The sequence below is a fragment of the Chelonoidis abingdonii genome, chromosome 2, assembly GCF_003597395.2.
Source record: "Chelonoidis abingdonii isolate Lonesome George chromosome 2, CheloAbing_2.0, whole genome shotgun sequence".
Lineage (NCBI taxonomy): Eukaryota > Metazoa > Chordata > Testudines > Testudinidae > Chelonoidis > Chelonoidis abingdonii.
This window is the reverse complement of record NC_133770.1, coordinates 231,602,547-231,615,649: the sequence shown is the minus strand read 5'-3', so window position 1 is coordinate 231,615,649 and position 13,103 is coordinate 231,602,547. Positions and strand designations below refer to the sequence as shown.

The 13,103-nt window shown below is 43.9% G+C and overlaps 1 protein-coding gene across 4 annotated transcripts in view; it reads left to right on the top strand.

Annotated features, from left to right (window-relative positions):
• The window catches only part of LOC116830412 (DGAT1/2-independent enzyme synthesizing storage lipids-like), a 39,692-nt gene that overhangs the window by 8,768 nt on the left and 17,821 nt on the right, over positions 1–13,103 (top strand). For 2 of the 4 annotated variants that reach the window (XM_075063029.1, XM_075063031.1), the window contains exon 2: positions 10,803–11,133. In XM_075063029.1, coding sequence (XP_074919130.1) covers positions 10,806–11,133 — 328 coding nt within the window. In that variant the 5' untranslated portion in view covers positions 10,803–10,805. The remainder of the gene's footprint in view (positions 1–10,802; positions 11,134–13,103) is intronic. The other 2 variants (XM_075063030.1, XM_075063032.1) reach the window with 2 other exon arrangements.

Here is a 13,103-nt window from a genome sequence, read left to right as displayed (position 1 = left end):
TTAAATCGGTATATCAGCCATTAAACCGATTTAAAGTCGCAGTGTAGACCTGGCCTTAAATAGACTTTGAATGGATGTAGCCACATATACACTTTGAAATGACTTCCAGAGCACTACAAGACAGAGATGGATATGAAAGATGAGTTGGAGAGGGAGCGTCAGTGAAGTCCAGCGGTGAAAATCTGGTGTGCAGCTTGATCATCTTGTGGTAGGGAACTGTCTGTGGACGCTGCTAGGGCTCATAAACTTAATCTCTTAAACTCGGTGCAGGCTGACAGATATGTGATGGATACTGAAACCCTGCTTTGGCTGTTGGAAAGGAAAAGGAACTCTCTCTCCTCCTTTCCTCCTCTACCAGGGCCTCTGATCCATTCAGTAAGGAGATCTACGGCTACGAGCAAAATTCCACCAGTGAGAATGTTATACCTTCGGTGCTTGAGAGCCTAAACCTCAGCTTGTCTAGCTGCACCATCTCTGTAGAATGCAGCTTTCTTAGTGGGTTGTGGATGGTGACATGTTCTCTGAAATAGCCATGATTTTACCTGTTTGGGACCTTGCTAAATTAGGATTACAATTTTGAATTCAATCTAAAAGCAAATGTGGAGTTAATGTAGGTATGTGGACCACTGGAGTGATGTGCTCACAGTATGTTGCATAAGAGGCCATCTATTGTTCATGTACTCAGGAACTCCATGAAGAGTGGGTTGTAGTAGCCTCACTTCAAGGTGACAGGCCTGGATCACAGTGTAAGGTCCTTTGCAGAAGAAACAGCACAGTTTACTGATCATTTCCATGTGGTAGAAAGCTGTCCTTTGCCACTGTTATTCTACCTCTTCCCTCTAGTTCAGCAGTTTTCATACTTTTTGAGCTGAGTGCCCCCCCCCCCCTTTTGAGTTACAATTTTTGGTTATGCCCCCCAGTCCTGACAAAAATAGACATATGCAAAAGTATGCTTGATAGCCTACTCATAAACCTAACAGAGACCTTAACATAACTTTTAATTAAATTATCTACAACTGTAAGTAAGTTTCAAATACACAGATATTTAATGGCACAGCCCAGGTTTCCTCAGCTGAAGACTGCTTCTACCTTGCAGCCAGGCTGCACTGTTAGGGCAGGGCCAGTACCTTCCCCTTCAGGTTTTCAGGGTGCGGGAAGGCATGTGCAATGGTTTCTGGGTGTGGAGGCTGCCGGAAGTGGAAATTGATGTGGCTGCAGTGGGTGTTGACACTGACTCACAGCCTGGGTCGCCTGCTGAAATGAGTTGGGGGTGAAGGTGGTGCTTCCTCCCTGCTCCCCGTGGGGGCTGGCCCATGTTCCGCAGCACTGGCATGAGCCACCTGGTGTCACCACTCCCCTTCTTCTGAATGTTCCTCCATGCCCCTAGGAGGGTTGGCTCCATGGTTTGAAATCTCTCCGCTAGCTTCTAGCTACAGAAATGGGGAGTTTCTGCTACTTCACTTATTCTCTAGTCTCTTTTTAATTTGTTTTGAAAAATGGTCTTCTGTAGAAAATAGTTCCAGTACCTGCCTCGGATGCTCACAGCTGTGCCAAGCAAAAGCTGAATGAAAGTGACATGTTTTTTTCGGCCCGTAGGATTCTGAATAGCAACAGTGAAACTAGTTAGCATGTTATAATTTCAGTCTGTCACTTGGGAAAAGTATGAGCGGCAGCCGAAATATGATGGCATGATGTCTCTTCAAGCTTACTAATTAACGTACATTGTAACTGTGCTGTAAACTACTTTAGTAAAAGCATACATTCTTTCAGCACTGTTGAATCAGAACAACCTCTCCTCTACTGTCTCTACATTTTACATGGCAGAAACATTTTCGTACTTGCCATTGACACGTAGATTTACTTTATTTTCCAAACTGTTGTCACTTAGGGTTTGTCTAGCCTAGGATAAAAGGTGTATTATAAAGATGCTAGCTAACATCTTTTAAAACACTTGTGGAGATGAGGCAGGTGGTATTTTAGCATGTGCTGGCTGAATGAGGTGAACCCTAGTCTTCCCCTTATATACTAAAAATTTAGGGCTGTGGTCTCCAACCTTTTTAAGCACAAGATCACATTTTGAATTTAAGTGTAACCCAAGATATAACTCAAAGAAAATGTAGAAATAAGTTTGTTATATAAAGCTTAATATGCATAATTATACATTTTTCCTACTTACCGAATATCAGTGTAACACTTGTGACTTCACATTATCTGCCAGTGTCTTGAAATTCGGGTTGTAATTTGAAATATCTTGTTGGATGCAGTCCTGCAGAAGAGCATCTGTGAGGCAGGTGCAATACTTGGACTTGATCATCTTCATTTGTGAGAAAGCTGTCTCACACAGATAGGTGGAACCAAAATAAGCTTTCACTTTTAAAGCACAGGACAATAGAAGGGTGTTGTTATGGGTTGGGTCACAGAAACTCCCTCAAGACTGTCACTAGATGTGCTGGGATGCCACTGAGAACAGCCCCCCTGCCAGAAAAGGCTTCCCTCCACTCTCTCTTGCTGAGCTAGTCATACCAGTCGGCTTCCGCATAGACCTAGGAGTTGTGCCATGCCCCCCCTGCAGTTCACAGAAATTAAGATTCACTTAGCCCAGGGGCTTCTCAGTTAACAGGGATTTTCCCAGCACCCAGTATTCAGTCTTTCTGGGAGCCTAAACCGTGAATAAATCCATTTTACTCTGTATAAAGCTTATACAGGGTAAACTCATAAATTGTCCACCCTCTATAGCACTGATAGAGAGAGATGCCCAGCTGTTTGGTCCCCTAGGTATTAATCACTACTCTGGGTTAATTAATAAACACAAGTGATTTTATTAAGTATAAAAGGTAGGATTTCAGTGGTTTCAATTAATAACAGACAGAACAAAGTAAGTTACCAAGCAATATAAAACAAAACACTCAAGTCTAAGCCTAATACATTAAGAAACTGATTACAGATGAAATCTCACCCTCAGAGATGTTCCAGTAAGCTGCTTTCACAGACTAGACTCCTTACTAGTCTGAGCCCAATCCTTTTCAGACCAACGTTGTAGTTTATGGCCTGGGTCACCCTTTCATAGTGACTGTCCTTTCTCAAGAAGCTGACCAAATGCTTCACTGATGCTACTTAGAATCAAACACATTGACATACAAGTACATAGCCCATGTTCATAACTTCAAATACAAAAATGATACGTACAGACAGTATAATCATAACCAGCAAATTACAACTGTTCCATAGACATCTTACTTGACCTCCTTTGTATAAGATTTGGTGCAACTATAGGACCTTGGTTGCAACAATGATCTATACGGTCACAGTTCATATCAGTAATGTCACGGGTACTTTTTTTGGTTTATGAGTTCCTCAAAATCGTTGTCCCTAGATCTGGCTGTCATGGTAACTATCTCCATATCAATTCCAATACTTTGTAAATCAAACAGCTGATGGAATATTGCAGCCAAGCCACCAATATCTTCTGGAAGGAACAGATTTGAGATACACATGATGATTGGCTCCTTCATGTCTAATTCTTGAAGTTGCCAGTTGAATTCCCCTGCTAATTTAATCAGCTCTTGCTTGAATCGAGTTTACAGTTCTGACAGCGATTTTCATTAGATGTGGAAAGTCCATAATTTTACTCACTAATGCTTGCAGATGGATTGTACAGTGGTAATTTACAAATGAAAGAAAATCTGGATCATTTCTGCAAAATGCAACAAAGCCTGCATTTTCACCAAGAATGGCAGATGCATCATCCATTGTGATCGAAACAAGTTTCTTGACTGGAATGATTTTCTCAGGCATGTACTTTTTAAATTCGTTGCAGATATCTTTGCCTCTTGTTCTCTCTTTAAGAGGCAAAGCAGTCAGCAGTCCTCTAGTTGTCATGTCCTTAAAAACCATTCAAACAAAAACAGTTACCTGGGCTGTGTCGGTCATGTCGAGTGATTTGTCAAACTGCAGTGGATAGCAATTGCAGTCATTCAGATCCTGCTGTAGTTGCTGAAAGATGTCTTTGGACAATGATTCCACCCGTCTTGCTACTGTGGAAGCACCAAGTGTTATGCTGTGAATTGCCATCATTATTTCCTCTTTGTTTTTAAAGTCTTTAAATAAGGAGTCTGCTGGCACAGTCATTGCCTCTTTAAATACTTCTCCATCCTTAAACAATTTCTTCTGTTTTTCCACCAGATTACAAACATGAAATGATCCTTCAGTAGAGGCCTTCCCTTTTGCTGCTAATTTAGTAAAAAAAAATGACTGTTGAGCTTTCAAAACAGCCTTGAATTAATTAACTTTCTTTGTATGGAATGTGCTATTCAAGGGGACGCTGTCCTTGAATTTGCTATACATTGTTTTGTGGTCTTTCTAAATTCCCCTTTTTACTTATTGATGTACTTTTGTGGCATAGAAGACATGCACACTTATCTTTCATTGTTGCGAACAGAAATTCACTTTCCTATTCCGAATGGAAGTTACAGATTTTTGGTTTCTTTTTAGATGGCCTGGGTTCATCACTCACTGTTAATGCTAGCTAGCTAGGTATGTATTTTCTTATTATAAAAAGAGAAAAAGGAGAGCACTAGTGACAACTGTAATGTATAGGAAACACTTCTGAGCAGTAGACGTATGCACCATGCATGGTGAGCTTTTATCTTTTTTCAATTCTGCACTTGCAACCAATAATAAGTGTCGTTTTAAATGTAGTTATGAAGCTGTTTCAAATTTATAACTTGCCACATTGAGGGGGTCAGCTCATCATGCCTAGCTAACAACATGATTAGTTTAAAAGGGTCTGGTCTGATGTGATCATGCATGCCACTTTATTTTTTGCCTAACTTTAGCTTGAAAAAAAAAAATGAAATGAGGGACCGAGGCTTAGAACAGCTGTCAGAGGCTCCATGATCGACCAGTTGGTCGCAATCTACTGGTTGGTGACCACTGATCTAGGGGGAAAATGTTAGTTTCAGAAAAAGGCAGATATACCTTGGAAGGAGGGAATGGAAAAGATATGGTAACATGAAGTTTTTTTTTTTTTTAAGTCTCTTTGGTGGAGACATGGTAGCAATATCATAGCTAAGGATGAAATCTTTTTTTTTATGGTGGCTGCTTTTTTTTTTTTTTCCCCTACTCCACCCCTAAAACTCTGATAACTTAATCAGTCTGCCTGAAAGTTTTCATGTCTCTACTATGATAGGATTTTTTTGGAAAGATTGAGGAAAATCAGGTGCGAGTGTGAGAGACGTGCTCAGAAGAATTGCTCTTACTGCTTAGAAAATTTAAAGTTAAGATTACACTTAAAAACTGTTCTTAATAAGATTTCTCCATAAGTAGTTGATGATGTTATAATATCTAACTCCAGGCTCAGAAAGTATTTAGCCTAAATTAGTATTTGCAGTATCTGGTAGTGTCCTGCTAATACTCACTATATTATTTTGAAGCAGATGCACTGAAGAGTATGAATGGAGTCTTGGTTCTGCTCAGCAGCAAGAAAATGACAATTGCTTATGTGATAAAACTCAGAACAGAGAGCTGCAAGGGAGCAGAGTAGAAAACAGTCTCAGAGGGTTAAAAGGCCCTCCTCCCTATCACCTGAGGAGAGGTAACTACAGGTCAGTCAGGTTCAGCAGAGAAGGGGTTACCAGATAATCAGTTAGGATCATCTGAGAGGGAGTTACCTGAGGTCAGTTAGGATCAGCTGATTCCAACTAAGGGCTGCATGAGGCCTTTTTAAACCCTACCCTGTTGGGAGAAGGGAGGAAGGAGAGTGAGGAGGAGTCCTGCTGACAGTAGGTTAGGAACAGCAAGACAGTGAGCCTCACCAGGAGAGGAGGCTGCATTCCCTCCTATAAGGGAGAAAAACAAGCAAAAAGACTGGTGGAGAGAAGGAATGGACCTCCCCTGTGCCACCAAGAGGGACTGTTTTACCCAAACCTGTCTTGCCAAGACTAAAAGCAGCTGAGGCTGGTGAGACCGAGAAGGTGCCTTGCCACACTTAATAGTGAGAGAACCAGTGTTGTGAATGCAAAGTGAATTAAACTCTTGTTTACACTCTCTGCAAAGTCCCCGGATAATGCTGTAAACTCACTCATTGCTTAAGTTTTCATGGTAAAAGTTCCTTGCCTCTGAACACGTCCACTGCTGTCTCGCGGTAAGTGCCCAGGCACTTGTCTCTTGCCTATGCCCCCAACCAGTCCATGAACCAGGGAAGATAGATGTTCCTGTACCTAAGTCATGTGCTGGGTCTGATCCAGTAGGCATGCTCAGAGGTCACCTGACTCCACACACATCAGCTGGACGATTGGAGAGGAGGAGGACATCCCTTACAACCTCTAGCCTAGTGTTTAGGGTACACACCTGGGATGTGGGAGACTACCGGTTCAATTCCCCTCTTCTGCCTATTGAGAGGGGATTTGAACAGAGTGCTGCCGCCTGTCAGGTAAGTGCTCTAAACACTGGACTATGGGATATTCTGATGTGTCTCTTCCTCAATCTCTCCTATTGAAGTTGCACTTTTTAATTCAGTATTAGGCCAGAGAGAATGAGAATCATTCTAGAGCTCAGCAGTTAGAGCTCTCACCTGAAATGTATCAGATCCCTTGTCAAATCCCTTCTCCTTGGGTGGGGAGGCGAGAATTGAACCAGTGGCTCCTACATCCCAGGTGAGTACCCTAATCACTGGGCTAAAAGATCTAATCTCCCTAGGTGGGGGTTTTCTGTGGAGTTAGGCAGTCTCTGAGCACATCTATGGCCTTGGCTACACTTACATTTTTGCAGCGCTGGCAGTTACAGCTGTGGTCGTACAGCTGTATAGGGCCAGCGCTGCAGTGTGTCCACACTGACAGCGACCAGACAGTAGTTACACTTGGTTGTAATAATAAAATGATGAAAAAGCAAGAAATCCTTTATTAAAATACAGTACCATAAACAGGAAGGGGTACGGTGATGAGCATTCATCACAGGTTTGATATGTTCTCCTTGGGGCTCGTGCACTGCTGCTGCACTTGGGATTTAAAATGCTGATGGTGAGGGGTTGAGGCATTGGGGTAAGGGTCGTAGTTGTCTCGGGCTGTGAGGTGAATGTTGTGCTGGGGCAGTTGGTGGTGGGTAAGCACCAGGATGCTAGGAGAGAGTTTTTGGGAAACATGTGGGCACAATGTGTTGGTTTGGATGGCTGAGGATCCACGTCTGCTCTTGCCTGCATGCCCATGATGTGATTCTGATGGGCTTCCAGTCATCAGATCTCGTGGTTCCTTGGCCTGATCCTTCTATATGCTACGTTTTTCCCACCTCTCTCTGAACTTTTATGTTCTGTCGATACATAGTCATGACTGCCTCACAAGCTGTCCTGCTCGATTCCTAGACTTTTTCTTAAAGTCTTCTAGCCTTTCAGAAGGTTCTGTTGCTCAGACGGAGTCAGGACACTTTTAAAAAAACACAGAGTATAAATGTTAATACAGAGGAAGCATTGTTTTTAAGTATTTTGTAGCATCATTCACACAGACAGTTGGACCATAGCACACGGTGAATGCTGCAGCAGATAGAATACACATGGTGAGTTTTAACCCATTGGATCACTGTGGAAAGGTGGGTCTGATTGGTTCTGCTATTTCAGGGAATATAAACATGCAGCACACCTGGGAGAGGAAGGTTGGGAATGATTGACATGGAAACCATGGGTTTTCTGGGAAAGCAAAGATCAGTGCTGGGAAATACCTGCTAGCCATGGTTTATGCAAAGATCGGTGCTGTTGGGAAATCACAAGCAAAGCCATCTTGCACACGCGGCTCAGCAGAGGCGGGGTGGGTTTCGGGCTGCCTTTCTCTTTACCTGCTAGCCATGGGGTTTATGCAAAGATCAGGTGCTGTGTGTAAATCACAGCAAGCCATCTTGCACACGCGCTCACAGGGGCATGGGGGTGTGGTTTCGGGCTGCCTTTCTCTTTGCCTGCTAGCCATGGGTTTATTAAGCTGAAGCTAACAGGGAAATAGCACTTAACGTATCCCTGCACTATTCAACAGAATTGTAACCTTCCAGATATCTCCGCTGCTTCAGGGTCACCTGCGAGAAGCGGGTGACCCTTCTACGCTATATGGATTCGCCCTGGTCCCTAACGCGGCTTCCCTGTGTGTAGCCGTGATCCCCTCACGGCACAATGGCACGACGCATTAGCCTGGCTGGGACAGAAACACAGTTGGTCTCCCCATAACTTGTTGAAGCGCATTGCACACGCTCTGGCTGAAACTTTTGAAGAGATTACAGAGGCAGATTACCGCGACGTGATAGATCAAATCAATGGGCTATTCCACATCTAGGCCAGAGCCCCCCTGCTCCAAACATTTGCATCCTTGTAATAAAAGCTTCTTACCTGGAACAGACTCCTGTGATCCTTCCTCAATAGTAGCCCCAGCGACTGGCTTGCTTCTTCCTGGGGAGAAAACAGCTTCTGGCTTGCAGTCTGCAAGCACACACCCTCTGTGTCCTCTCCACCGTTGCCCCCACTCGCTCTCCCCTTCACCCTGGTCTCCAGGCTGTGAACTGTCCGATATGATCCTAGGATTTGGCAAGTGGGGTTAGCATCCCAGTATCGCATCGAGCTCCTGTAAAACCGGCAGGTAGTGGGGCAGCACCAGAGCAACGGTTTCCATCACGGGCATTTGCTGTAGGCACTCCTCAGCTCCTTCACCTTAACCCTACACTGAATGGCGTCTCGGTCATAGCCCCTGTCTTGCATTGACTGTGATATATGGCCGTAGATATCGTAATATTCTGCGGCTGGAGCGCAGCTGAGACTGAACGGTGCTCTTCTCCCCAAACACTTATTAGATCCTGCAGCTCGGCAATGCTCATGCTGGGAACGTGGGGCGTGGAGGCATTGTTGCTCATTGATTGATTGATTGCACTCCACGCCTCGTGAGCAAACAGGAAGTGGATTTTTAAAATTCCACGGGCATTTAAAGGCAGGATCACCTGAGCCCAGGGCAGTGGAGTGCTAAGCGGTGACCAGAGAGGCTGAAAAGGAATGCTGGGATAAGTCCTAATACCCTGGAGGCCAATAAAAACGCTGGTGAGTGTCCACACTGTTGCAGCGCTGGAATTGCTACACCGGAAGCGGACCCAGGTGTACAGCCGGCGCTGCAAACAGGGAGTTGCAGCGCTGGCTGAGCTTTTAAGTGTAGACACCTGCTAAGTTGCAGCGCTGTAACCCCCTCACCAGCGCTGCAACTTGCAAGTTTAGCCAAGGCCTATTAGACCAGGGCCAGTGCACCTATCTTCCTCCAGTTCATGGATCACAAACAGATAGGCACCTTCCTGTAGATCAGCTATAGGTGCATATCTCTGTGAGAGGGGCGAGGGCTTAGGACACACTGCACTCACTGGCATTTCCCAGTGGCTACCTTAGGCAGCTCCCTGCCTAGCATGCTGGGTTTTGTATATTGCATTCTAAGGTGCCTATCTTTCCCCATTCATTGTATAGGGAGCGAAGGCACTTAACTGAGTTTTGTGAATCTTGCTGTTCCCGTGACTTTTTTTCCTAGGCAACAAAAAGTTAGGTTTTACAATGCTGAATGTTGCAACAGCAAAGTATCTTTGTAGATCCACGCATTGGTTCCTATTTCTTGGAGAGATCCCAGTGGCTAGTTGGGCAAATGCTCTTCTGCCCCAGGATTCTCTTGTGTTTCCATAGGGTTCCAACATGCCCCCACTCCCCATTTTGTTTATATGGGGCTGGTAGGAAGATTTGTATGCAGACATGAGTTGCAGTGTCTTAAGTATGCTGCCAGTATCATCTCATCCTCTCTGCCTCAGTTTCATATGACCTTGCTTGTCTTTAACAGATTTTTGAAACCTTTCATGTGGTGTAGAATAGATGATGGATTGCCAGCTGAGGCTCTGTCCAGTTAACATTAAAGCCATGGTGTAGGATGAGTGAAGCAACTGAAAGATATGCAAATATTTCCTCCTTTAATTTAGGATATGTGACTGCCATTTGTTACTTAAGTTGGCAGACTGGGGTTACTGTTGGATCTCCAGTTCTGTGTAACTATAGATGCTCTGACAAGGATGGCTTTTTATTTCCATCTGTATTTGGCTATGAGGTTGCAACCAGTTCTTTCTGATGCATGCACATTGTTACCATTATTCCTGGTTTTGTAACATCAAGGTTATATATAGTATGCAGTGCATTCTACGTGAGGCTATGCCATAAATCAAGTGGGAATCTGAAGTTAGTACAAAAAGCAGAGCTCAGTTGTTGGGTGAAGTTTCTCGCAAACTCTTCTTTGTGACTTGGTATTGGCTATCTGTAGGTTTCCAGGTGGACTTACTTATTCCTAAATGACTTGGCACCTGCCTGTTTGAAAGACACTTTTCAGTCATGTGTCATACTGCTGCAGCTGTGGTTAGTGGATAACTTGTGAGCTTCAATGCAAGCATTTGGGTAGTTTGAAAGAACTTAAGAAATTTCTTATTTTGTTCATTTTACTGCACTTTGTGTACAGTCAGTTTAATTGTTTCTGCTGAATAGTCAAATAGTTTAGTTTTCTTGTTGAAAAGACCCTTTACAAACGTTAACAGAGAAATAAAATTCTCTTCAAAAAAAGGAACTAAAACAAAATTAACATACTACATAAATTGTAGATTTTTTTAAAAAAAGTCTATTTCAAAGAGGATTTTATGAATATCATTTAAATGAAATTTTTACAAGTTTTTATTTTGTCTGATAAGATAACACTTTTTATTCCTGCGCTAGATTAAGAAGCTTCCATGACCTGGAGACAGTTTGACTTGTTTTGTTCTCTTTTAAATAGGAGATGATACATAGAAATGAATCCTGTACTTCAGGGCAGGTACCTATGAGCTATTTATGCTGCCTGATTTACATATTGGAAGAATGGACTGGTGTGGAGTACCTTGAGGACTATCTGAATTATGTGGCCTACCTTTTATGGGTGTTTACTCCACTCATAATAGTTTTTATACTTCCTGGACTTATCCTCCTCCTCCTCTACATTTCCATTATTTTTCTTTATGTTTATAAGAGGAAGAATGAACTAAAAGAGGCTTATTCCAATGATATCTGGGATGGTGCAAGGCAAATGGTGGCAACTTTATGGGATGCACATGCAAGAATATGGCACGGTAAGCAAGATCTGATTGTTTTGTAAGTGCTGAAATTATTGTCACTGTAGTTTAATAACTTAGGCCTATCAGCCTTCTTTTTTGTATTTGTTGGAAAATTTAATGCAACTCTTATTTGCTCAGAAAATAAGCATGTGCTCATGATTGACAATGTGCTGTGTTGTAGCCATGTTGGTCCCAGGATATTAGAGATGGAAGGTGGGTGAGGTAATATCTTTTATTGGACCAACTTCTGTTGGTGAGAGTGACAAGCTTTTGAGCTTACACAGAGCTCTTCTTCAGACCACCTTGTGTCTCTAATGATTGACAAGACAGAGGATAAAATTAAGAGCCTAAGCAGCACCTCAGTTTGCTCTGCTTGACTGTCTCCAACTCCCCCACCCTTAAACCATTTTTGGAGGAGAGACTGACTCTTGCCTTGCCCCCCACCCTGCTGCAAGGCAGTACCGTACCCTGGTTGCATCGATTAGGCCAGACAGGTTTCCATCCATATTTGAGTGTAACTCTGTGTCCTCTTCAGTCCTTAAGATTGCTATTTCAGCAAAGAGCCTAGCAGCTTCTCTACCGTTCTTCCCTTTCTGCCATGCTCAGCTTTCTTACAGCTTATGTTAGATGAGGTCCCTGCTGACAGAGAGGCCTTATGTTCTATAGAGAATGTGCAAATGGATTAGTGATTTCCTTCCAGGTGAGGAGGGGAACTAAAAACTTCAGTGAGCACTCAAAACAAAAGAAAACTGTTACTTCAATCACTACAGATAATCTTTCTGCAGCCTCAGACAGCCTTTGCTGTAACTGACCCATACCAACCTGCAGCAGTTTAAACAGCTATATTTGTCTTTGAGAAAACAGAAAGCATTTGTGCCAATGGAGATATCATTCCCTCCCCTGCCCTATTAAATCTAAAGCAGACATCAGACTAGTAAGTGTCTGTAATATTGTGTGTAATAAATAGGCACTCTCTGAATTTGAATAATAGCTCTTGGCCCAGGTAGTGCCTAGCTAGGGTGACCAGATGCAGGGGCGGCTCCAGGCACCAGCACGCCAAGCGCATGCTTGGGGCGGCAAGCCGCGGGGGGGCGCTCTGCTGGTCACTGCGAGGGCAGCAGGCAGGTTGCCTTCGGCGGCATGCCTGCGGAGGGTCTGCTGGTCCCACAACTTCGGCGGACCTCCTGCAGGCTGCCGCCGAATTCGCGGGACCGGGGACCTCCCACAGGCAAGCCGCCGAAGGCAACCTGCCTGCCGTGCTTGGGGTGGCAAAATGCCTAGAGCCACCCCTGACCAGATGTCCTGATTTTATAGGGACAGTCCCGATTTTTGGGTCTTTTTCTTATATAGGCTCGTATTACCCCCCACCCCTGTCCTGATTTTTCACACTTGCTGTCTGGTCACCCTATGCCTAGCTCAGGATGCAGATGCCCAAACCTGTAACTGAGGGTGGGTTTTTTTTTCCTTGTTTTTTGCATGATTAGTTCTTTGAGTAGCGTCCCGTGAGTGCTCCACCCTAGGTGCATCCATGTCCATGCGCCTCATATCAAGAGATTTTAGGTAGCAGTGTCCATTTGGCCCACACATGTGCTTTCTCTGTCTCATGCCCAATCTTGAGGCTATCTAGCGCTGCGTGGTGAACCGCCCTCAGTTCCTTCTCAACTACCCTTGGCCTGAGATGAAGTATGAGCAGAGTCTGATTAGATTCATAGATTCATAGACTCTAGGACTGGAAGGGACCCCGAGAGGTCATCGAGTCCATCCCCTGCCCTCATGGCAGGACCAAATACTGTCTAGACCATCCGCATAGACATTTATCTAACCTACTCTTAAATATCTCCAGATGGAGATTCCACAACCTCCCTAGGCAGTTTATTCCAGTGTCCAACCACCTGACAGTTTAGGAATTTTTTCCTAATGTCCAACCTAAATCTCCCTTGCTGCAGTTTAAGCCATTGCTTTCTTGTTCTATCATTACAGGCTAA